The sequence below is a fragment of the Mycteria americana genome, chromosome 1 (genome assembly GCF_035582795.1).
Source record: "Mycteria americana isolate JAX WOST 10 ecotype Jacksonville Zoo and Gardens chromosome 1, USCA_MyAme_1.0, whole genome shotgun sequence".
NCBI lineage: Eukaryota > Metazoa > Chordata > Aves > Ciconiiformes > Ciconiidae > Mycteria > Mycteria americana.
This window is the reverse complement of record NC_134365.1, coordinates 96,105,014-96,130,499: the sequence shown is the minus strand read 5'-3', so window position 1 is coordinate 96,130,499 and position 25,486 is coordinate 96,105,014. Positions and strand designations below refer to the sequence as shown.

The window sequence follows — 25,486 nt, the reverse complement described above, 5'->3', positions numbered from 1 at the left end:
CGGGCGGGGCGGCTGGGCGTTAGGCCGAGCCCGGAGCAGCCGGCGCTGCTGAGCGCAGCCTGCGGGCTGCCAGCAGTACCCTGCTCTGCCCCGCCCGCCGCCGCGCTCCTCGGCCGCGGGGTGCGCCCGGGACCCCTGCGGCGGTGCCACGCGTGGGCCGTGATTTCTGACAGCGCGAAAACGGGAGGAAAAAAATAAAACAGCTTAAAAGCTAGCTGGCCCGTACGGGGATCGAACCCGCGACCTTGGCGTTATTAGCACCACGCTCTAACCAACTGAGCTAACCGGCCCGCATGCGAATGCGTTTCCACGGCGTCGATCAACAGCCAATCAGCTGCCTCGCGTCCCCCTGCGGCACGCCCCTTCCCCGCCGGGGCTCCGCGGCCGCTCCCGGAACCCGCAGCGGCGCGGGAGGGGAGCCCGTGCCTGCCGCGGGGCGGCTTCCCCCGCGCGCGAAGGGAAACGGCGGGAAAGGATGAGGGCGGGGGGGAGGGGCGGAGCCGCCGCCCGGGCGGTAAGAGGCGGGAAGCCAAAATACGCGGACAGGCGGTAGTCGTGGCCGAGTGGTTAAGGCGATGGACTAGAAATCCATTGGGGTTTCCCCGCGCAGGTTCGAATCCTGCCGACTACGGGGCGCTTCTTTTCCTGCGGCCGAACATCCTCCCTCCTTCCCCTGCCCCAAATCCGCTCGCTACAGGGCTTTTTTTTTTCCACATCGTAAAAATTTTCACCAGTACTAAATACGGAAAACGCGAGAATTCCGAGTCGCTGACCAAGACCCCCAGCTCAGCGCGGGGACGCCACCCTCCTCCAAACCCCACCCGCCCCGCCGGCAGGGAGGGGGTGACCCCGGGAGCCGGGCGCCCCGGCAGCGCCCCCGCCCTTTTGGGCAGGGCGAGGCGGGGCTGGCCGCGGCCCGCCCGGCGCCGTGGCTTAGCTGGTTAAAGCGCCTGTCTAGTAAACAGGAGATCCTGGGTTCGAATCCCAGCGGTGCCTGGGCCCTCACCGGCCTCCCGGCCTACTCCTTTTGGGGGAGCCCCGGTGCCCGCAGGAGCCCGACCCGGCCGAGGTAGCACCGCCCGCGGCAGCCGCCGGGCTCTCTCTCGCCTCCGGCCAGCTCTTCCTGCGCCTGGTGTCCCGCTGCCCGCAGCAGCCCAGCACGGCCCGCGGAGCCCGGGTCTCAGCTTGGGTGCCGGGATGGGCAGGGCGAGGTGCCGCTCGTTTTCGCCATTTCTCTTGCTCCTCCCGCAGAGGCCGAGGGGTCCCCGTGTAACCAGCTGCCGCCCCCCGGGAGCGCTTCCTAGCGCAGACGGGGATCTCGGCCCATTTACTTTCAGACAGGAAAAGAAGCTCTCCCCTCCACCGGGGAACCACCCGTGAAGGGTAAGCTCTGGGCAGCACCTCTTCTTTACCCCCTGGATCCCATCACTGTCTCACACTGGGCACCCTCTGCCCACAAGAAACACCACCGGCTTATCAAAACAACACAACACAACCCTGAGCAAAACAGCACCAGCTTTTTACCCTCCTTTGCTCTGCGGGTGAACCACAATAAACCGCGGGTGACTCCAAAAGGGCACTTTTACCTCCTCTGAGTTTTGTTCCCTTCCGTGTTTCAGACCTTTCGGTGCTGTGGGAAGCGGCACCGTGACTTCCGCCAAGCAGCAAAAGAAGGGGCCGGGGGTGGGGAAGGAACACAACAGGCAGCCCCCAAAACAAAGACCGGCTTAAAAAAAAACCGGAGCTGGCCCGTACGGGGATCGAACCCGCGACCTTGGCGTTATTAGCACCACGCTCTAACCAACTGAGCTAACCGGCCGCGCTGAAAACAACTTTCCCAGCGCTCCTGATCGCGGACTCCATCCGGGGCGGGGGCGGCCCGAACCCCGACGGCAGCACCTGCGCCGAAGAGAGACACAAACGCGTGCGGACACCACGCGTGTCCGGGGCGCAGCTTCCTCCTCCGCTATCCCACTCGCTGCGGTGCAGAAAATGGCGGCCCCTCCGCCCCCACCCGCGTTCGGCAGGGCCCCGCGCGGCTCCGCGGCGACCGGGCTACTCAAAACAGCGCCGCGTGGAGCGCGGACAAAAAGGAGCTGTCAGGAGTGGGATTCGAACCCACGCCTCCAGGGGAGACTGCGACCTGAACGCAGCGCCTTAGACCGCTCGGCCATCCTGACCGCTGGGCGCCTTTCTCAGCCGGCCCGATTCGGCTCTGCCGCGGAACCCGCCCGCGCCTCCGGGAGCGCCGGAGCCGTGCATGCCGCCCGCCCGCCGGCTGGCTCTCCAAGCAGGCACTGAGCACGCAGGCTTTTTTCCTGACCCCTGAACGGCAGAGGAAGCCCCTTACGCAGGAGTAGCGGCAGAGGAAGGTACTGCTGTAGGAGGAGCGATGGGGAAGGGCGGTGCCGTGGTGGCACACCTTCCCTGCCTTCCATTGCAGCCTCCAGCGTTTGCTCTGCGTCCAGGCCCTTCAGTATATAAACTACCCCGTGGAAACACCACGTAGCACCGTAAGGCGTTACTCTGTCACGCCGTCAGTGACCGTAGGTGAATGCTACTCTCAGCCCTCTCCAAGAGGCCGCAGGATGCTACCGTGTCTTACAGGAGACCCCAAGCACCGCGGCCTTGCTACCTTCCCACCCATTAATTCTGAGCAGGTGGCAGTGGGGTTTGTTCTGCGTTGCTTCTAATGAGCCTGTAGAAGAAGATTTCAGGACAGTCAGAGGCAAAGGGAGACTGCTTTTTGACAAAGGAGTGGAAAAAGAACGCCTGATCTTCTTTATATTACGTGTTATAGCAAAGTTTCTTTTCTGTGAAGAAACAAGGCCGTAATATTTTTGTGTTGCAGTGAGATGCAAATACCTGGTTACACGTGGGCTAACGTTACTTAGCAGTACTTTGAGATACATTTTTGCTCAGTTCTGAAGATACTAGTGCAAACCAAAGTCAAACCACTTCCTCCCCCGCAACAAAATGCCTTTAAAAATTTGACCTTGAATACCAAAACCACATACTCTTCATTCACTTCTCTTAGCTGCATTAATTTGCCATTTCAGATGGTATCTAGAGGTATGCGCTAGACCTTCAGCTTCAGAATTTCTCTGAACTAAGCTGAATGTCATTTCATATCCCATTAGCTATTTGGGTTTCCTAAGAAAGGCTGAAGCCCTTTCCTAGAGAGAACTGCATACAAATAGAAAAAGCAATTAATCCCCATGGCAGTATCTGATACACCTAACAGTAATACTGCATTGAGACTACAGCTACATTCAGCCAAAGGAAGACATGCAGAATGAAGGGATAATGCGTAAGAGAGAGAGATTTAAACTGTACTTAGTAATACACCTTAAAGAGGGAAACCTGCTAGGCTAACAGTAGCTCCAACGAAAGGGAGAGGAGCTCAGACCAGAGTGCACATGAACTCCAGAGAAGAAACCATAACCCCAGCTCTGCTCGTGTAAACATCCAAACCAAAATAAAGTTATTCTGGAAAGTTAGTCCATGGCTTCCTGTTTTATGGAGGTGAACAGATGTTCTGATATGTTTTGCAGAAAACCAGTGTAGCAAGGCAAATGAGCAGGGTGATACGTTCTCCAAACTGAGATTATGGTTAAATTGCCCAAGTTGCACAGCCTTCCTTGGTTCAGAGAGCTGCTCAGGACACTTCCACCCCAGTTGGATTCATGGACATATGCACACAAAACCTGCAAATTACTATTTTTGTGCCCCCTTAGCCCCTGTATCCGTGCAATAAATGGGAATAATGCCACAGCTTCACTTCCACATTATGCCAAGGCAGGTAAGAGAAATAACTAATACAGCCGTATCATACTCCACCAGGACACTGTTGTATGAACAGGAACCACTGATCTGCAAATAGATCTCTCCTTCACTCAAAAGGCTACTAAATGCTATTATCTTATTCCATGGGGAATGGCCACACATCTAGTTTCTTATCAGCACTCTAACTTGTCATGCTCTACCTCTTCACATTAAACTCTTCAAAGGCCCTCGTTTGGTATGGAACTTAGGGGAACTGTGCCAAATCCCAGAGAAATGGTGCAATCAATAGAAAACCAGAATATGCAGTGGATAGGGCCAGCGACACAGCAGAGGGAAATGGAAGCAGGAAAGATGCACTACCAATAAAAAATATTTGCCTAGAAACTTCACTCACCTACACATATCACTTCTGATAGGAGAGAGAATACAAACCCTTAATCAAGGACTTGCAACTCATCTACTATGAAAAAATAGGAGCATCTTCTAAGGAAGAATAGTCTATACCTTAAGAGGTTTGCACAAAGGAAACCTTACACTCTATTGAATACTCAGAAGAAAAAACACCCCACAATGAGGAATTCAGGTTCTGTTTCATAGGAACATAACACAAATCTATTTCCCTGCTTGAATAAATATTTTGAGCAGGGTAGAGAAATGCTTCTTCACTTAGATTTAAAAAGTCCTCCTAAGGAACAAAAGAGAAAATGAAGTATTCCTCCAAGTCCTTCCTTAATGTTGTTACATATAAAGTTTATATAGTCTTCTTATAACATTGTGCTCAAAATTTTTTTTTTTTGCTTCCTTCGTGCCCATCCAGCCTCACCACTCAACCTCTGAACTTTCCTACCTCATGCTTGTGTCTCTCGTTCTTGTTTCACTTATGCCTGTGCTTGTCCTGTCCTGAAGAGGAAAGTTTTCTAACTAAAAAGCATATGTAGGAAACCAAGAAACAAGCAAATGTTTGGTTTTAATATTTACTCAAAAGTGTTTTAAAACAATAGGTTAATTCATAACTTTATTAACCTTTAGATACACAATTTAATTTCAGTATTAAAACAAATTCCTGAAGTTGGTAACTTCTCCTCCTGGAACAGTTACAAAAATGTAGTTATTTGTTCAAAATAAATGACCACCTTAAACCAGCAGTCCTTTGTTGAAGTCTACACAGTTACTTGTCGGTATAAAATCACTTTCCATTGTGTATTGTAAAGGATAATTAGATGCCGAAGAGGATTTTGAGGTCAGCCAGAGTGAGCTTAGTGAAGGCCTCCCCTCTGCCTGACAGAACCTGCTGGGCGAGAACTTTCTTCCTCTTCTGGAGTTGTACGATCTTTTCTTCTACTGTTCCTTCACAGACAAACCTAAAAAAAGAAACAAAGCCACATCATCTCAACTGCTAGGAAAAAGTGTCAGCATTATATAAGGACTTCCCCAGTAAATTTCCAAAGACTTATCTCACTTAAAAATTAACAACCTATTATGTGACTGACAAAATATACCTGTGCACAGAAAACAGCTGTTCTCATATCCAGATATTATAACACTTCAAATAAAAGTCTGATGCACTTTAGGCATCTGAAGCAATAGTAATTCTGTGACAAAATCCTGCAATGATTGATTGACAACTGATGGAACATATGATACTAAAAGCATAGTACACAAAATAGCATTTGATTCCAGTTAAATTTGCTGTGCATTTACAGTAAATAAGCTAGCTTTTTAGTACTTACAATTACAGATGCTTTTTCTAAAAGCCAACTTTGCCACTTATTAGAAGTGTTCTATATGTTTATATTAGTGACATTAGAAAGGTCCAGGCTTAGGGAGCACAGTGAAAAATCTCCACTCAGTAAAAGAAGAGAAATGGTTTGGTGCCTGAATTGTTCTCAGGAATGAACAGGACATTCCCACTAAACCACAGGTTGAAAAATAATAAACCACTGCTAGCTATCAGGACAGCAACATGCAGGCAAGTGCCACATAGAAACATTTTCATGTGGTCTCTCTATCTCAGTGCCCAAACCCCAATCCCACCGTCAGACCTTGTGCCTAGCTTTAAGTAAAGAAACAAGTCTCAAACCAAGGCCTTGTCTCACCAACTAAAGCCAGACAGTACATGAGCAGCAGCAGCCTCATTTACTGCTAAGGAAAATACTGACCTGTGTATCACAACGTCCTTCTGCTGCCCCACTCGGTAAATGCGGTCACATGCCTGGTCCTCAAGAGCAGGATTCCTGCAAGGTAAAAAAAAAAAAAAAAAATAGCTTAAGGGCTTATGTTCAGGAATAATTGGAATATCAAAGCCTCTGTGCTTGCCACATTTGCCTGCCTCCAGAACATCCTGTTTTCTTCCTCTGTAGAACTAAAACTGCTCCCAGGTTACCTTAGGTTTACTAGTTTGATGGCCAGTATTCCCCCTGACTGTATTTCCCTTTGCCCTCAGTAGAAGTATGCTACAACTCCACACAAACTCAGCTGTATGAATTATACCACTGTTCCACGTAGCCCCATATTTCTGGCCAATAGTTAGGACTCTGAGAAAGTCAAGTAGCTGGTGAGGAAAGAGGAGAGTGCAGCAGGAAGGCAAACTCCAATGAAAGAGGCCTTTACTCAAGAGTACTTACATAAGAAATGGTTCCATTTGACACACGGTTACCGGGAATACTTGTTGGCATAACTTCCATATTGTAGAAACATCTCCTTAATGCTGCTACTCAGCAGCTGGTTTTGTACTGAAGCACACTAGTTTGCTTTGTAAGTTCCCACGAGCAACATTTAGTTAAAAAAAAAGGGTGATTCTGACTTTGATGAGAGACAACATAAATATTAGGAGCTCATATGCCCTGTTTTCATAGCCCTGTAAAACCCCAAGGTACAGTAGCTATGCCTGATTACTGACTATGCTCAACAGAAACAATTTGTTTCAAGACAAATTCCCTGTAGGCATTACTGTACCATTTTCATTCATTTGCAGCAATGAATGGTAACGTACCATTCTGCAAATGAATGTACCATTCATTTCATTACCATTCATTGTAAGAAATTAAGCCAGGGACTGCCAAGTCCCCCGTATCCTTTTGTGATACAGACTGCATACTTGCTTCTTTGGATTGCTGTTATCCTCCTCTATTTTTTTACCCCTACAGAACTGTATTTCATGGTGATGAGCACTGGATTGACAAATCAGAGTGTCTTGGAAGAAGGCTGTAGTAAAAACACTTTTCCACAACTAATCAGTAGCCCTTACTCTCAGCTAAACACTTCCCTCCTAACCCAGTTATATCAGACATCACAATACATGTGGTGAGAAAGCAAGCAGCATGGCCTACATATATCCTCTGAGATGGAACTTTTATTTCTCTTTACCAGTGCATGTCAAGGAGAAAGAGGTGGTTTCCTCCAGTCAAGTTCAGGCCAATGCCTCCAGCCAGCAACGAGACCAACATTACCTTAAAAGGCCAAAAGAGAGTTAAGTTAAGGAGCCTGTTTCCAGAAAATTAATGCTTCATATACTCCACATATAAATATGATCAACAGATCCTTTGGTTCAAATTAATATTACATGTGTATATTTCTTATGTATTTGGGAGCTTGCCAGATGTTACTTGATGAGGCACAGAAGCCTGGACATGGAAGTTATGGCTCGGAGAGGCCAGTCTACCATTCCACATATATTACCCTGATACATTTTTACAGACTAGAGAAAGGGCTGAAAAGTTCAGACTCTCTCCGTGTCCCACTCAAATGACCAGCCTCTCTGATGACAGCCTGTTGCCAACAATGGGACCAATCAGCACCAACTCTGAACTGACAATAATGATTAGACACAGGCGACTGGACCGAAATGGCCTGCTACTCCTTTCACTTTGTTTCCATATGACCTAGTATTTAGAAAAAGATGAAGTAGCTGGGGAGAAACAGGGATATAGCACATGGTCAATTTAGAGAAGATTTCTTGTACAGCAGGAAAAGAACTCAATTAAGGACAGAGACACTTGCTATATATATATATATTTATTACTCAATTTCATGGTGTGGTACCTTAAAACCCTGACCTTGTTTAAGGGGTCAGCTATTCATATAGCTGGCAGAAATCTTCCTTTGTTTAAGTTCAATGCTAGAAGGAGAAATATCTATTTTGTAGATAGCAGCTTGTTCAAGAAATCCAGCAAAGAAAACAAGCTAGTGCACCACATTCTCCCCTTCCAGTCACAGATCCATCCTCAGAGGAGACGGGCTGTCCTGCCTTAATCACAGGAACATCACCGTCCAGATGAAAGTGTAATCATTACAAACAATTACTTTGGATTCAGACATCTTTAGTCACCTGGCAAGCTTCCTTCTCTTGGCCAAAATTTCAGACTAGAAGCTATTTTCAAGAAGAGCCAACACACTATAGTTCATCAGTATTTAAACACACACACTCCCCTTCCCCCCAAACCCCAACTACTCAAAAGTGAAAGTAGTCACATGAGGTCACCTTATTTTGGACGTGTGCAAAACTATGACTTCTCTCACCCCAATCCCAATCCTCCTAACTTCATACCAGGGTGAGATACACTCTTGTTAATTTTAGCCTCATTCACAGATTCAACTGTCATCCTCTCTTCTCAAAAAGATTAGTCTGGTAAAAAGTATCTGGTGTGTTGGAAAACAGCAAAGTCTTACAGGCTCCTTGGCAAGCAGGTGATACAGAGAAAGAAACATCTTCCAATGCAGAAGCATGAACTGGAAACAACCAATGTGCTCTGAGTAGAGCTGATTGGCTCCACATCTTCCACATTACTCTCTGTGGCAAAAACATCTTTGAACACACCAAAGATTTGGACAACCTTTAAACTAGCTTTGGAGTCAGATGATCTCAGTACAGAAAGTTAACATCAAAAGGAGCTTTTTAGTAGCTGCTCCTGCCCATTATAAGATGTACATTTGTTTTTACAGTTCCCTCTTTCCCTGATGATCTTGGCACTTAGAGGTCCAAATGAAAGTGGTTCCAGTAAATGGAATAATGAAGTCAGCTATCACAGCTGCTCATAGCAGCGCTAGTAACTGCTTCCCTGCCCTGACTGCATACCTGAGGCCCTTTGGGATTGTTATTGAACTCTTCTACCACATCCATTCTCTGTTTAGGATTGACAGAGCCATCCACTGTTGCATACTTTAGCCCTAGTCGCTGGAGGTGCACAGCCACAACTTTCAACATACTCGTCCACTGAGAGACAACAACACTGGAGAGAGAGAAAAGGGCATTTAGAACAAGTTCTTGTGTGTTCTGTGTATTCAGGCACTCTTCCCCACTGCAAACTGCAGCCAAGTCCCCTTCCAATTCAGAAATGGATTCACCTGTAGTGGTAGAACCTGCTGTGGAAGGCTAATACCCAATAAACTTCAGACAAATTAAGTCTTTCACCTCTATTTTTGGATTTTATGTTGCTACCTGCCAATCAAAGTTCTGAGCTTTTTCTGCAAAATGAATCAATAGCAACACCAAACTTGGATTCCCCTGGGCCTCTCACTCCCCACACTTTTTGGATTAAACAGTTTGGGAGGCAATAATTTGTTCAATAGCTTTTTGGTAGGGAACAAAAGTAATGTTGGTGTTCCCATTCTTACAGTGGGAATGCTTTTTGGAAAAGACTTTGGAAAGAAGCTTTCTACATATGGTGCAACTCTGGAGTTGCCCAAGAACAGGACTTCCCCTTCCAACCCACCCCCAACATAACAACACAGGTGTAACTACTTTGCAGCCACACACCTGTAAGTGCATTCTATATTGTTTAACAAAAACAAGCAGAAAACCCTGTAACACCGCAGTCTGGTGCGGAGCAAAGACAGACAGAACTTGCACAGCGAGAGCTGCAGGACTTCAGCAACACTAAGTCCTCTGATCAATGCATTCCTTTATGTCAAACAGGTTCAGTTTTAACCACTACTTTATTCCCCCACTTTTTTTTTGGGTGGTGGGGGAGGTTGCAGAGTTGAGGGCAAATATTTCTCAGAACAACCAAATTATTCCCAATTCTGGTTTTGGAGAAAAGAAGAGTCCTCCTGGGCCTCAAGGCCTGAGATTCCTCACCTGTTCCCTTATGTTTACACTTACCCACATCTTAAACTGCCCTCTTTTGTCTTAGATTTTTTTTCCTCAAAATCTGCTTTCCACTACTGCAGTACTGCCACCATTTTAACATACCAGTTTTGTATTCAATTATTTTAAACTATTTCTGCTGCTGTCAAAAGACATGCTTCTCTCAGTCACTGTGACTAAGGAAAAGGACACACTTACAAACCTTTTCTGAGACTCTGAGTGACTCTGAATAGTTTTCAGTTCAGCCAAGAGGTGAGCAATCTGCAGGAAAAAAAAAAATTAGTCTGCTTGCTGTCATAACCCACCTCATCCTTGGCTATTCTTTATTAAAATAGGATGTGATCAAAATAACTCTTCAACTGGAATTTCTTCTGTGCTCAGACTTTCAAGATATTTTAATAGTCATTAGTAAGAACACTCCCACCATGGAAAACCAGGGTTCCCACCAGGGTTAAGAAATCAAATCATACAAGCACATTTTATAGATTCCAACCTTCCTGTGAGAAGCCAAGTTATTGCCACCTCTCCTCTTGCTGCCATCCCATTTTTTCTAGCTCTTCACAAGCACTATGCTCTCACATGCATGCTCTTCTAAACTTCTGTGAATCCAGTGCTCAAGATTTTCACTGACAGTTTTTCAACAGTCAGACTCTCACAGCTTTATTAGAAGTAGCCATCAACACCTGATAAGTTGCAGCCTTCCCCGAAGGGGTTCAGCAGACTATCAGTCTACTCACCTGATTTCATCTAAATTGCCAACTTAGCCTGATCTGCAATTACTAAGGTGTGACAATTCATTAACAACTTAAAAGGCAGAGTGCTGAAATCCAAGCTTCTCAAGGAAGGTAAGAAAGCCACAAATGGAATACCTTGGTGCTCTCCCTGGTGATTTCAAAGATATCTGTTTTAAAAGCTGTGCCATTGAGGTAGACGGTTGACTTGGAATCAGGAGTCTGGAGCTCAGACAGGGTCAAAGCACTAAGCTGTTCCTCAATGGAGAGGGAAAGGCCTTCACTGTTCAAGTTAACTTGGTCCAGAGCCTGTGGGAAAGAAAGCAATATAATAAAGGATCACAGTCAAGCGTGAGATCAAATTCAGTAGTGATCCACAGTCTGCACAATGTCTGCTGAGGACAGTGGACTTAAAAGAAGCTATGCAATACGAAGGCAGAACGATTAAGAAACACTACTAGGTCAGACCAGCAGTCCCCTTGGCTCCTTATTCTGCCCCAAGAAGGGGCAGTGTAGGGAAAGCATGTGAGCTCAGCCATTTTCTGTGGTCCAGTCTTCTCAGATTCCCCCTCCCATAGCATTTAACAATTGCAGGATTAAAGATGTTAGAAGATAAATCCCTGCCTGTTCCCTTAGTATCTGGACTTATTCTACAGCTGCTTTATATGACAGAGCAAAAAACTTCTGAAAGATTAGTCTACTTCATGCAAGGCAGCTTCAGTCAAGGCACTTACAGAGCTCTCCAACACACAAGCCTTTGAAAGAGGCTACACTTGTGGACTTGTGCACTTTTCAAGACTAGGTTAAGATCAAGATGACTTCTTTGCCGTTAAAATTGTATTTATTTTCTTTTTTTTAATCTGAATAAAGGTATTTCCAGAGACACAGCTGCCCACATAGGTCACGCTGGGGAACTCTTCAGTAGGAAGTCTGTCCATCTAAAACCTCTTGGGCTGTAAAACACACAGTCCTAGAAATGGCTCAGTTCACACACTCCTAGCTAAGAGATGCAAGGGTGTTACAAAGTCTGTTAACCTACACAAACACTTTAAAAAATCCCCACAAAAAACCCCACACCACTACAATACAATGCAATTACCACTTTCAGTAAGGAGAGATGGCAGCAGCACTGACGGAGCCTCAACAGCATAGACAAGACATGGACAGTACTTGAGACCTGGGAGGCACTTTGGGAGCCTGCTAGAAATTCCTTTTGACTGACCCCAAACTCCTGTGCAACTGCCAAGGAAGACAAAACATCAAGAGCTCTTGGAGGCAAGCACTGCTCAGCCACCTCCAGCAAGAGTTTCATCAATAAGAGACAAGAACCAACAGGCAAACAAATACCTGATTTAACATAGGAAGCCATTGAACCCCACTTAAAAAACAAACAAACAAACAAACAAAAAAACCCCAACAAACCAAGAAACAAAAAACCATACCACAAAAAAACAAGACAACACCACAAATCAGAGTACCACATACCTTATACTAATACTGACGTCTCTTCTCTGAGCAATTAGACCTTTATTTCAGAAGGGAATTTTAGACCCAGGGAGGTTAAGAGATTTGCCCAGAGCCACAACGGTGAGAACAGACTTTTGGAATACTATGGTAGGATTCTTCATAACATCAGGGGAGCATTTTCCAAAGATTTTTTCTAAGTCCTGACCCCTTGTGGCCAGGTCTGTCCCCCTCCTTAATTGTGCACTTAAGAGTCACTTCTGCAAATGTTTTCAGGGGAGGGTGTGCTCAAACCTTTCTCAAATGGGTTACCGCCAGCATACTCTCTGCCTTCATTTTTCTGCTCTTGCCTCTTCAGGTAGGATTGTAGTGTTGACCTGGAAAAACATGACAAAGACTGTGGGATTTACAGCAGGAAAAAAGGCAAGAGTAACCTGAGCTTAACAAGCAAGCTAATGACACATTAAGGTAAGGAAGGTTTCATTAATCATTTAGTCACAAAATGATCACAAAACCCCCCAGTTTTGTTTAACTTGAATATGATCAAAACCAAGATCCATTTTGGAAAACACAACAGGAAGCAAGTCTGCTTACTGGAATACCCTGAGTATAATAGGAGCCAGGGGCCAATGGATAACATTCTTCATAACAAAAGGACATCTTTAAATGTATATTTAAAAGGAAGGAAGACTCTTTACAGCAACACTGTTGAAAGAGACCCTAGGAGAACACAAAGGGACACTGATTTGCATTACAGCCATCTGGAGATGCCAGCGTAATTTCCAATTGTATAAATATCACAGGGCAAAGAAGATAAATTCTCTCCTTTACAGGTGCTGCCACATCATTGTTTAAGAACTACTGTTGCAATTCCAAGTCTTTGGAGTCTGGAAATCAGTGAGTTTAAGCATAAGGCTAGAATACAAAGCTCATACAAGGCATGAACGTATGGGAGAAAAGAAATGAATCAGTTTCAACTATTACCAGAACAAGCAATGTATTTTCAAACATGCTTGACAGATAGTCAGAAAGGGAAAAAAAATAGCAGGAATTTGTCCAAAAGCTCTTCTCATCTAAAGTGGATTTCTCTTTCTGATTTTTCATACCAATAAGAAAAAAAACACAAAATACCCTATCTCTAACCACTTTCATACCTGGATCTTGCAAAGAGCACATTGTACACAGACTGTTCCTCTGCTGAAAGTTTTAACTGATGCAACTGCGTGCTACGCTGAGGCAGAGATATCTGAAGTAAAAATACACAGGATCAGATGTATATAGTGCAAAAATCTTATACAGCATCACAAACACCAGCGTTCCAAGATTTAACACAGTATTCTAAGTCTCAGAAGATAGCTGTTTCTTCATTAAAGTTATTTGTATTAATGCAACGATGACAAAACATAGATACTCACAAGACTCCAAGTAGCCTGGTTAACACTCAAGATAAAAATCTCTATTCCAAATCATCCAATAACAAAAGGCATAAGCAACTAAGTATGGACTGCCGCATAACTACCATGGAGGGATTCATTTACTGCATTGTAAAAGTAGCTTCTCAGTTCCCCATTCAGAATCAGACAGTACACCAAAACTACACCTTTTAAAGGCTTACAGACACACCAACGACCTAATACTCAGTTTAACAGACTATTTGTAAAGAGTAATGCAGAAAGCCAATGCCCTAGCACGCACCAGATCCATTTGACATGCAACAGCTTTGGTTCTGAGAGATCTAGGCTAGCTCAGAGACCTAGGCTAACCTTCCACTAAGTGGACATCTACTTGCAATTACTTGACGTACTCTTGTCTGCATGTGATTTATAACTAAAAGGTTTAATTATTCTGTATATTTCTGCTTTCTGGATAAACAATCAAAGCATCCCACAGACATGCGCTCTTCTTGCTGAAGAGACTGAAGTAGACAGGAAAACCCACCCGTTAACAAATTTATGCATGTAATTAACATTTATTTATAAATGTTTATTTACAAAATAAGAAAATGATTGTCTGTTTGTGAAGGGTGAAGTTCTTACCAAGGGCTTGCCAGCTGTATCCAGCTGGTCCTTAGTTCTCCGTAATAAGAGGCTCCTGGTTAAGAGGCTTAGCCTCTCTCCTCCTTTCTTTGTGTTGTTATCTACCTGGTACTTCCACACTTTGTATTCATCAAAAGGAGAGCAACGTAGAAACCTACGACAGGAAGGAAGGAGACTTCATACCAAGAGAAGAAGATTATTCAGTTACTCTTGAGTGACCAGAACCAAATTATTTGCTATCCAAACCAAAACATTTCCAAATGCTGTAACTGCCAGCAGCAGTAAAACACTTCCAGTGTAATGGCATTGATAACTTGTTTGCTCAAAAGTCTTACCATCACTAACACCGTGAAAGCATCTTTCAGATTCTGTATCCATCACTTCCTCTTAGCTCATTATGTCTCAAGCATCACCAGCAAATGAAGGACATCAAGATGCAGAGGCACTTGCCAAAAAGCGTATTAATTTGTTATTTCAAAATCCCATACCTCTTACTTGAAAATTAATTTCAGTTATCCAAAATTAATTTCAAATGAAAGTTTTCTCTGGTTCTCCAAGACCCTTCATAATCTTTCCCCCCTCAGCAATGAGGAGTACAGAGTTTAACCTGTTTATCATTTGTTTAGAGAAGCTGAAGTTTTCACCCTTTCCTTCAATGCCCTTGTAGCACAACACTCTTTAGTAAGGTTCTCCCAGGCTGCCCTGGTAGGAACAATGATTATTGCACAAAACTTCTGTTCATTAAAATTGGTTTTGTGGATAGTCATCTTGGAGACATAGGAGATCTGAAGTAAGTTCCCCTTTGTATATGGAAGCAGAATAGCTACATGTAACAGTAGACACATGGTCAGCCTTGTGCAATGCCTCAGCCACAGCCTTTGCAATCCAGTGCCTGAAGTGTTAAATACAACTAGTCTCGCTACCCCATGTATCTTAGAAACCTGTCAAACTTAGAAATTACTTCAGCACTTCATCAGCAAAGAATTACTGGAATTGGAGCCCTGTCCATGTGTTCACTTGCAGCCAGCTCACCTCAGGAGAGAGTACACGTCCAGTAAGTTGTTCTGTATCGGCGTCCCAGTGACAGCCCATCTGGCACTGGCTCTCAGTTTGCACACAGCTATAGAGGTTTGAACCTTTGGGTTTTTAATATTGTGAGCTTCATCCAATATAACTCGGGCCCAAGCTACCCTGAGCAGAGGGGAACAGGGAGATGACCCACTCTGAAAGAAAAAGCAGACTATTTATAACCCAGAGCAATAACCTTGCTAGGCTCTCTAAAGAGCCACAAGCAAACATATTTTTCCAGCAAGAAGCCTTTTCCTAATATTAGTCGGCAGTAATCTGAGCTCTTACTGTCATGTAAGAGATGCTCTCAAAAGAATCATCTCTTCAAAGCTTCCATGAAAGTTTATAAGCCGAAGAATATAACATTTGCCTGTTCTTAGTAAGAATTCCTAATCTTTTGCTGTTTTTCTTGCTTTTAACATTTTATCACCTCTTTCTTCACAAGAGGCATTTCGTATCAGTAAAATTTTGCTAGGCTGGGATCAAGGACCACATATAATTATTCTGATCTCTCTACAGTTTTATAGATGCCACCTTGAAGTTTCAGGAAATTCAAAGGCTTGTTTGCTTTAAGAGCTACATCTAGATCTGTTCACAGAGGTAGCAGACAACAATATCCACCAGCAAGGGACTTCCTCTATACCGTGTAGCCAAGTTCAGTTGTCATTCAGCAATCACTTTATTATTTTCATAGCCTAGCAAATACACTTCTGTTTCTTCAAGAGTGCAGTAAGCAGCCTCAGTCTCAGTTCAGACTGATGCAGAGCCTGAGTGTGACAGGTTTCTGGTAGTTTAAAGTGACATTGGTGCTTTAAGCAGCAAAGAACACTAAACAGGAGATTCTAGTGTTCCTTCGTAGTCTCACCTCAAAAGGAGGAGTGTGAGATTCATCATTGCACTCTTAAAATTAGTTTTTTAAGACACTTCAACAGTATTCAATGTAGTGTATTCTGTATCACTACGGAACAGATTTATCGTGAATATGTTTCCCCATTGTCTTTCTGCACTTCACCGCACTTTCTCTCATCACTTTATTTTTATTGTGCAAACTCAACAGGGGACTTACGGAAAAAAAAAAAAATATTCAGCCTGCTGCTCACTGTAGCATACGTAAGGTGCTACTTGAAACAATAATGGCTTGCAACACCTCAGAACAAAACACTAAGGCAATCTTCTATCAACAATATCGGCTTCTCACCCCCACATCATGGTCCTCAGCAGGGACTTCCCCCTCCTCTTTGCTTGTGGGAACCTCCTTGGAGAGAAGGCTGTAGGTTGTGACAACAACATCATATTCAGAGAGCCTGCATAAAGGGAAAGTAGTAATCAGGAGCAAGAACAAATGAGGAATTCATTTTGCAAGACAGACAAAATGGATGCTGAAGGTTTAGGAACAACACAGTTCTACAAGAGCTGAAATGCAGTTTTACAGAAAACTGAGCTTCATAGCAGTCAAACAGGAAGGACACATTGTCCCCATTTTATGGATACTAGAAGTAGACACAGCAAGCTCAAGAAGACAGTAAAAGCCAGTGGTACAGAACGCACACCACATGAGATGAACCCTACTTAGAATATGGCACCTAGAAATACTGCTTAACATGGCCTGAAGTGGTGTAGCAAGTTTTCTGATCTATACATACAGCTGATAAAAAGAAAAAAATACAACCACAAAGCACAAGCATGGAAGAAACTGCCACTGACAGTCTTTGCAAGCAAGAGATGTTTTAGAGAATATACACCTTTTTTATTTTGTTATCAGGAACAGCAATAGCCTGCAGCAGAATCACTCAGCATGGGTACAGGCCATAACAGTTTTGCTACATACACCTTGACAGCAGACATCAGCCTGACCTTCTGGATCCTCCACATTTCCATACTTCAGGTTCTTCCATCATTCTACAGCCACTGAATTTCAACTCTGATATACACAATCTCTTGCTAAGTAGTATTTTACTTTTCTTGGTCATATTTATGGTTTAGCACTTACACCTCTGCATGTTTATCTCGGTTTGGCCCATGGTACAAATAGACCCTCAGTTTGCCACAACCCACGTGTCTGTCAATCTCTTTCTTCCAGTGATGGATCAAGGATGCAGGACAAATGATTAAAGTGCTGCAGGAAGCAATAACAGTGGAATCTGCAGGGAAATATTGCAGACAGGTTTCAATGTCTTCACATTAGACTACAGCAAAGACAGAAGTTCTGGAAATTCACAACAATTAAGAAGATTGGTCCACTTTTCCTGTGAGCACAGTTTGTGAAGCGGACATCTCTACATTGCATTCTTGGAGACTGTTAGTTCTGGGTGGAAAGAACTCTACTTAAACACTAATGCATCACTTCCTGTCTGCCCAGAGTTATGCTATGTATCTGTGCACTTCCTTTGGATAAGCTGAAATTTATCAGGAACTTATTCAGGAACTAACCCTGATCTCTCCTGAGAATACAGTACCAAATAAATTATTTCTTTCCTGTACTAGAAGACTGAAATGTTACCATTTTGAACCACACAGGAAAAACGAACACACAGTCAGTAAACTTGGCAAGACAGGAAAAAGTAGTCCAATGAGTTCCATGAGTATGGAGACAGTAACAGGTTGTGGACACAGAAACAATACTCTTTAAAAATGCTAACATCCCTTACCTCTATGGACAACGTAAGAGTAATCTTAGGGGGGGAGGGGAGGGGGCGGAATCAGTCACAGGGAGTAACTAATTTAAGTCCCTATGCTATGAAAACTATGCATATGTTTGCATATGTTGAAAAAACTACAAAACTTTTTTCAAAATGGCATATGCTGGCTTTAACTGGTTCAGGAAACTAATCAATAAAAAAAATAAATCCCAAAACAATATAAAGTAACGAGTTGGGAAATCCTACACATCCAATGGAAGAATAAATGACACTGATCAAGAGAAAGGCCTTGCAAGGGAGCACAGTAAACATTAAGCCCAAGGGAATTTTCCTACAGAAGGGAAGTGAGCACAGATAGAATCTGTTGTTTTACGAGCCATTAACCTATTAATGCTTTAGGCATTTCAAATGGCACTGCATCACAATGTATGTACTGTATGATGGAAACAATTCTGTACCATTTTTGGACAGCCATATTTCCAACTTCTCCTTTCTTTTCTCTGTCTTCAGCTGCTTCTGGGCCAGAATGAGAGCAATCATCGTTAGAGTCTTCCCCAAGCCCATGTCATCCGCTGCAAAAAGACACACAGAAGTTGTGATGACCTGCAGAAATGAGCCCCCCTAGCTCAGATCTACACTGAGGTAAATACCGCAACAGAAATGACCCTGGGTAACCCTGGAAATAAAAATACACACATGACCATTTCAGGGTATGATTTAGTAATGGGTTAATAGCTGTAATCGGTCAAAGGGCACAGAAAAACAAGCCCCTTCGACATGCCTACAAAATAACTAGTTATTGGCCTCTAAGTAAGTTATGTGCCAAGCTGTTGCTGCCATAAATCTGCCGCCCAAAACCCACTTTCCTGTTCTGTTGTTTACCTAGAATTCCTCCACACGGCCTCTGACTCTCTCTCCAGAGTAGCCATGCAAGCGCCTGTTTTTGGTGCAGCAGCAGTGGAACCTGAGAGGGCGAGACAGAGGATTTGAAGGAAACACCTTGCAAAGTTCAGACACTTCTGCTTCCTGTACCAAATTATCCAGCTGAACTGTCCTACTACAATCTTACTAAAAGGAGTTTGCCTACCTGTTCTTTTCCCACATGGACAGGGATACCCAAGATAAGGAAATCCTGCAGACAGGAGGTCAGCAGCACCATAGATCAGTCTTGCTAATGCTTTATGCACAAACCAACCTAGCACCTCACAGTGCTCCGAGGGCATGCAAAGGCAGCTCGTTAAGGTGGAAAATCCACCCAGGCCTACCTTGCTCTCAACAGGCATCACTGTCAAGAAGAGGAATTGAGAACACTTCCCCTTTTCTCACCAAGTCTAAGACCACTACAGACTCTTAAAAGACAGGAGGAAGGACTACATACCACCGTCACAAGACATTGAATGGCCTTCCCCAGCACTGAAAAGGTCCCAAGAGGATCCGACAAGTGACAACATATATAGATCAATGCACCATCTTGTAGAGGCCTTCCAATACCTTGCACATAACCTCAACTATGGGCTCTGCACCACCTGACAAATAAAGAGCTTCTCTTTGGCGGATCAGAACGGACTACTCTGGAGTCTGTTTGGGTTGCATGAACTCAATCACCTGCAACACTTTTTTAAAAGACTATTTCTTATAGCTCACTGGGAGACCTAATTGGGAGAAAAGAACAATAAGAAGGTTCTCAGTCTGTGCCTCACCAGAGGCCTGCTTCTGCTCTGCCAGTCATGTAAAAACAAATGGTTGTGGGTTGTTTGCTTTGTCTGAGGCACTGCTACTTTATTCAAGCGCTAAATATTCTGAAGACACCACAGCAAGAGGATAGAACATCAGTACTGGCAATCTGAAGCAACTCTCATGGATGGAAAGTAATTAGAGTGTCTCCTTCCAGCAGGTTGAAAACTGCAAAGTACTTCAAAGTGTGAAAGGACAAGATGCTGTAGGGTATCACCCAGATGTTACATTTCATGATGGAAGTAACAAGAAACCTCTATGTTCATCAGCATGACACCCTCCATCCTTGCCAACTCACCTTCAGTCCAGAGGGATCTTCAGCTACCGTCTGCTCTGTCGGACAGGATTCTAGAGATTTGTGAAGATGATTAATAGCCTCACTTGTGGCACTGTGTACAGCCCTGATTCGGTCTTCTGTCATTCTTCCTCCATATAGATTCTGCGCACCAGAGTTCACTGGAAAGACACAGTATTATGCATGAGATGTGCTTACAAAGCTAACTTTCCCAAGCAGATCTTTCATCTCTGAGATTGATCTCAGTGGCTACAGGTGCCCGGGGGGCAGTACGCAACTCACAGTAACAAAAAAGGTTTAGTATTCTCACGTATATCCACAAGTTGCGAGACTATTTCAGAAATAGTCCTCAGCAGCGTTCTCATTAATAAGAAAAAACTTACTTCCAAAACCGTGGCCGTAATATTCACTGGAATGCAAAGTAGCAGCAGCAGAGGGGTGACTGTGTGAGCCTGAAGAGGTCCTTGCTGCTGGATCCTGGAGCGGTAGTGGTGTTATCAATTTTGTACCACCTGGCCTGCCAAATGGGTTAGGCAAAGATTCCTCACGGCAGCCGCTGCTTGTGCTATCCTCCCCTTAAGAAGAAAGGAATCGCAGGTTGAAAAGGTTGCACAGTGGACCTCGGAGCCTTGCGTTACAGCCCAGAGAAGGGCCTCTGTTTTGCCCAATAGTCTGCTTGCAAAATATTATTAAGCAGTCACACGGATTTAACAGCAGGGTAGCAGGTTACCATATCACTTAAGCCACCGCAACTAGTAACTTGCATGCTCTTAGCCTGCTCCTATGTGACAGGCAATGCAGTTCAGCTCAAGCCTCAATGCGTGGTTTATACCAACACAGTGAACTTTGCAACTGTGATCAGATTAGTGCAAACACAAGGTCAATTCTGTACACTGTTGCCAGAGGCTTTATTCCTTTTAAAGACATCTTTCTTGTCAATGTTTTGGTTACAAAAACTATCAAAACATCCAAGAACAAATGGGCCAAGAAGTCATGAGCTTTCCTCTCCTTCCTGGAAAGGTCTGTCTTGCTTAAAACCAGATATGGTATAAGACATTGGGACTGCTTGTTGTGTGGTGGCCTGTGAGTTACTGCTTCCTTGCTAGAGATCTTCAGTTTCCAGAGTTGCCAAACTGGATCTTTTCAACAACACAATTGATATTATGATCACGAAGTAACTCTCCTGTTGAGGTGACTATACAGGTAACTCAACAAAATGCCTCTCTTCCACAGGTGATTAATACTAGTTAATAGAATTAGGAAATCACTTTACAGGAATGGCATGCTGGAAGCTGCTTATCTTGTATCTGGTAACCGAAACATTCAGACACAGCAGCCAAAACATGCATAAGCAGCATGCTTCCATACTGCAACAAAGAGGAAGTTAACACTTCACTGGCAAGTTCTCAGAGAGACACCCGCCTCAATCATGTAGCCAAAACTGGAAACAGAACTAGCCCTGGGTCCTAACCATGGGAGGAAACACTCTTGGGAAGCCACCACACTTCAGAGGAAACGTTTGAGTTGTTCCATTCATCCTCTCCCAGACACACACTTTGGAACTAACACTTCTCATCTTCAGCGAATCTCAGACAAACTTTATATATAAAGTTTGCCATATATAAGTTTATGCTATTTTTCCTCAGTATTAACAACTATAGTAAGACAAACTGTTTTGCAAAGTTCTGGGGCAAAAAAATTTAGCTCTACCTTTTTCAGTAGTATCTGCTGTCGAAACGTTAAGAGCACCGAGTGCAGCTTCCAAATCCTGCACTTGCTTTAATAACCGTTCCCCTTTATCTGGCAGCAGCTGAGTGTTCACTGTAGCCAATGTACTCTGCAAAACAAAAAAGAATCCAAAACCTGAGTGTGCTTACTGAGCTTTCTGCCAACAGAGAACAATCAGGTCAGAAGTTTAAAAACACTAATCTTATGCCATAGTAATTTGTATTTTGATACTGTTCTACAATCTCCAAAAGCATCTAAGTGCCATTCAGTGTGATTAAACAGTCTTTTAGCAGAAAATAAACTAACCATTAGTGTACTTCAGAAGAGATGGAAGGGCGCAGGGCCTCCCCTTTTTATGAAACAGGACGAACAGGTAGTCAAGTGACTTGGACAATCTTAACATCTCTCAAAGCACCCAATGTTCAACCTACTTGCACGCTTCTTTCTATACTAGCAGGAATGACAGTTCTGACTGTTTATTTCGAGATTCTGTTCTGAGCTCTAGGCAAACAGGGGGTTTTATAATAAAAACTATGGAACATGATTATTGGCAATTATTTAAAAAAGCAAACAGACAGGTAGTTTATTTCATCTTAGTGTGAGCTTTCATGGGTTAGATCACTCTTACTCCACAAGGCCAAGAGAGACCACCAGAAACAGCCACGTTATTTAAATAAGTTAAGCTAGCTGTACACTGTTCCATCTTATGCAAATTACTTTCTGGGTAAAAGATAGACACAACCTCAGGCAGGTCAAAACTGAGCACCTCCAAATGCAGAAGGCTGTATTACCTTAGGGGTAACTGTCTCATATGTGGCTTAAAACAACTAGCCTGTGCCTAGGCTGAATTCCCTCCCTTGCCCCGTCTTCCTAAACCATCCAAATATCTTGAGTTTCTGCTATAAGGGGATACCACATTCTGATGCCCGTCACAAGTAAGGGAAGTCACCCTGAACACAACCAAAAAAATGGAATAATAGGTGGAATAAATGACCTTCTTCTGCTTCAGCTGGACTACAAGATGGTTGTGAAGAGCTTTAGGGTCCTGGGATCCTTCCACGTGATGCGATGCTGCAGCTCCTGGCAAAGATGTCTCCTGCACACTCTTTCCTGACTTTCCTGAAGGAATCTCTCTTGACTGCAAACCCTCAACTGATTTCTCAGGTTTACTTTTACCTGATGAGGAATAAACAAATCCTACTTCATCACCGTCACTGCCAGAGACTTCATCAGCAGGCTGTCCCAGCCCTGGCCCGATTTGTGTCTTGGACGGCCCTGCCTCTGCTCCTCCCTTCAGGGCAGCACGTTGCAATGCCGATTGTGGTACTGCTAGGGAAATCGCATCTTCTTTAGACATCGGTTTTGTTTCTCCATTCTTCTGACCAATGTATACTTTCTCTCTGGTTTCTTTATCCCCACAGGTTTTTAAGCTTTTGTCTCTGAGCTGCTCCTCCTCTGGGCGCTTGGTACTTGTACTTTGTACTTCCTCCCAAAGGGTGTTTTTCCCTTTCCAAGTCTCAGAAAGACCAAGTTTAGATTCAGACACTGTGCTTTCCTTAAGTTCTGGATCACTCCTGTTTCCCGTGGGCTGCTTCGTTTTAGCTTTCAGCCCTTCTAGAGGTACCTTCTCTATGGAGGAATCAGAGGTCGATTTCTTTTCTTTACGTGACACCAGCACACTCTCTTTCTCTGCTTTTACTCCTTTTGCTTTATGTTCCTCTCCGTTTCCTTGCTTAATTTGTTTCCAGGATGATGGTTCACAATTCTTGTCTATCACTTTGAACGGATTTCTTTGGCCGCTGGGATTGAAGAGAGGTGCTGTGGTGGGCTGGGATTCTAAGGCTTTTGACACTGTGGTAGCTTTTGGATCCTGCAATATATACAAGTGAGTAAATGCTAACATACAAATCACTAAAGTCTGCTAACTATACACACAACCCGATCATCTCAAGCAAGACTTCATTCTCTATGAACATAATCTTTCCTATTCCTATCACTTTAACAGGATCAGGATAAACTTTTTACAAGGAAAACAAAACAAAACTGCTGGTTTTCTGCTTTCCTCGGCATTCCCATGTTTTCTGGGGATCAAGTCCCAACAGCATCATCCTCAAGAAAAGAGGCCAGCCAGAGATCAAAATCAAGTTTCTTTTAAGACTGGAGAACAGTGATTACTTCACACAATTTAGGAGTAAGAGAAGTCTGATCTAGAAGACAGCAGGCTGATACGCTTTTCAGCTAGAAAATACAAACTCTCCCACTCTGTAGTCTCAGAGGTGATTACAGTATACAGAATGAAAAGTCATGCTGGAATAAGCTGATACCATAATACAAATGAAACATTCGTACCTGCCATGGGACACTTCCGCACCATTTCTTCCCATTCAACTTACTTTTAACGCATCGGTAAAACAACCTGCCAAAGAATAAAACAAGATTTGAACTGCAGGAGCCAGTAAAGGAACTCTAAGCGTTCTTTAAAAAGTACTTTGCACCAAAAACATCACAGACAAGTTCTCTTGATCTGCACTTTACATCCAGACTTCTGCATAGCAAAAGGCCATGAGCATTGGCAACAAAGCTTTTTACAAAAGCATCATTCTCTGGATAAAGATTCCTAGGGGTTTGGGTTCTTTGTTTTTTAATTTTAGCAATAAAAAAGTAACTGCTCAAGCAAGAATATTGTTTATGTTCAGAGCCTCAGAAGCGTCCTATGATTTCAAGGTGTAAACAGCTATTCTTTTAGTTACACTGCATAGGCCACCTCATCTTTAAAGCACCTCAGGAACAGAAAAACTTTGGATGTGATCTTTTTTTAAACTGGCAGGCAACTGCCAGTTGCCAACTTGCTGCTGCAAGAACTTTATCAGAATTAAAATTGGTGAATTCGATGCAACCATCGTGAGCCTTGGATGAACCCAACCACAGAGCCATGTCCAATTCTGTTAAAAACAAACATTATCTGATCACTTAGTTGTATACCATTGAGTATGATTGCTAATAAAAACAGCAAACATTTTGAAACATGCTGAGTGAAGGCCTCAAGGATGGATAAGCTTTTTCAATTCCAGAAGGAAACTGCAAGTCAGCTGCCATCACACAATTCCAAATGTTCAAACCTGTACAACAAACTTTTGTTTCCACGTTGAGGAACTTACTGGTATTCATCTCTGTGCTGCTGCTGGACCAGGACTTGCAGCTCCACCATGCATCCCTCATGGATCAAGCAGTGAGAAGCAGGAATACTGAAAAGAGGAAAGGAAAAGAGGAAGAATACAGACAAGACAAGCTGCCCAGGGAACAGTAACGGCAAAAACAATTACTTGGGACAAAATACTTGGAGAGTTTTCTCAAAGACTACGTGACTAAGAAAATAAAAGTTGAATACTGCTGACATATCACTGAATTTCCCTCAAAACAGTGGTGTGTGTCGCCCCCCCCAGCCGCACACCAGCGAGGAGGCCCTCCCGCCCCCCACCCTACACCTACGGCGCCGGGAGGACGAAACCGCAGGCCGCCGGGCCCTGCGCTCCGCACACGTAAAAGCTCTTCCCCTTATTGGGGCCATCGCGGACTCCCGTCTTCAGGAAGCAGAGGGACCCTACAGGGTGGAGAAGAGGAGAACTGGTCAGACCGGGACCGGGACCGGGACCGGGACCGGGACCGGGACCCCCCCATCCCCGCCACTCCTCACCGTGCTCCGCGCACGGCACAGCCTCCATCACCGGGCGACAACCGCCACGCCCACTCTTGAAATCAGCCAATCCTACCCAGCTCCTGCGGGCCGTCCAATCAGAACGGGGCGATGGGGCTGTGGAGCCAATCACCCCTGCGCTGTGAATTCACTGTTCCCCGCCCCCCTTCGCTGCCCCAGCTCCGCGCAGGTTCCATTTTCGAACGCCGGGGCACAAGGCGGGAAG

General features: G+C 44.2%; 1 protein-coding gene and 5 non-coding genes across 8 annotated transcripts; 2 read left to right on the top strand and 4 right to left on the bottom strand.

The window, feature by feature from the left end:
- Positions 1–216: 216 nt before the first annotated feature.
- Positions 217–290, bottom strand: TRNAI-AAU (transfer RNA isoleucine (anticodon AAU)). Its single transcript has one exon. It is a non-coding gene; the product is annotated as a tRNA-Ile (tRNA).
- Positions 291–549: 259 nt separating this feature from the next.
- Positions 550–631, top strand: TRNAS-AGA (transfer RNA serine (anticodon AGA)). Its single transcript has one exon. It is a non-coding gene; the product is annotated as a tRNA-Ser (tRNA).
- Positions 632–922: 291 nt separating this feature from the next.
- On the top strand, positions 923–996 carry TRNAT-AGU (transfer RNA threonine (anticodon AGU)). Its single transcript has one exon. It is a non-coding gene; the product is annotated as a tRNA-Thr (tRNA).
- Positions 997–1,745: 749 nt separating this feature from the next.
- On the bottom strand, positions 1,746–1,819 carry TRNAI-AAU (transfer RNA isoleucine (anticodon AAU)). Its single transcript has one exon. It is a non-coding gene; the product is annotated as a tRNA-Ile (tRNA).
- Positions 1,820–2,097: 278 nt separating this feature from the next.
- On the bottom strand, positions 2,098–2,180 carry TRNAL-CAG (transfer RNA leucine (anticodon CAG)). Its single transcript has one exon. It is a non-coding gene; the product is annotated as a tRNA-Leu (tRNA).
- A 2,589-nt stretch (positions 2,181–4,769) lies between these two features.
- Positions 4,770–25,452, bottom strand: TTF2 (transcription termination factor 2). Of its 3 annotated transcripts, XM_075513308.1 has the most exons (23): positions 25,261–25,452; positions 25,056–25,167; positions 24,725–24,811; positions 23,916–23,982; positions 22,561–23,436; positions 21,549–21,675; positions 20,222–20,413; positions 19,842–19,999; positions 18,692–18,773; positions 18,268–18,381; positions 17,161–17,311; positions 16,369–16,474; positions 15,135–15,325; positions 14,103–14,256; positions 13,221–13,312; positions 12,361–12,443; positions 11,702–11,841; positions 10,741–10,911; positions 10,074–10,132; positions 8,861–9,014; positions 7,153–7,235; positions 5,946–6,020; positions 4,770–5,147 (listed from the first exon to the last, which is right to left on the bottom strand). In XM_075513308.1, exons 1-23 carry the CDS (start codon positions 25,286–25,288, stop codon positions 5,003–5,005), a joined length of 3,447 nt encoding a protein of 1,148 aa, XP_075369423.1. In that variant the 5' UTR covers positions 25,289–25,452; the 3' UTR covers positions 4,770–5,002. The 3 variants fall into 3 exon arrangements, with proteins under 3 accessions (XP_075369423.1, XP_075369415.1, XP_075369430.1); XM_075513300.1 differs by having other exon boundaries at positions 25,056–25,303; XM_075513315.1 differs by lacking the exons at positions 25,056–25,167; positions 25,261–25,452 and adding an exon at positions 24,890–25,038.
- Positions 25,453–25,486: the final 34 nt, after the last annotated feature.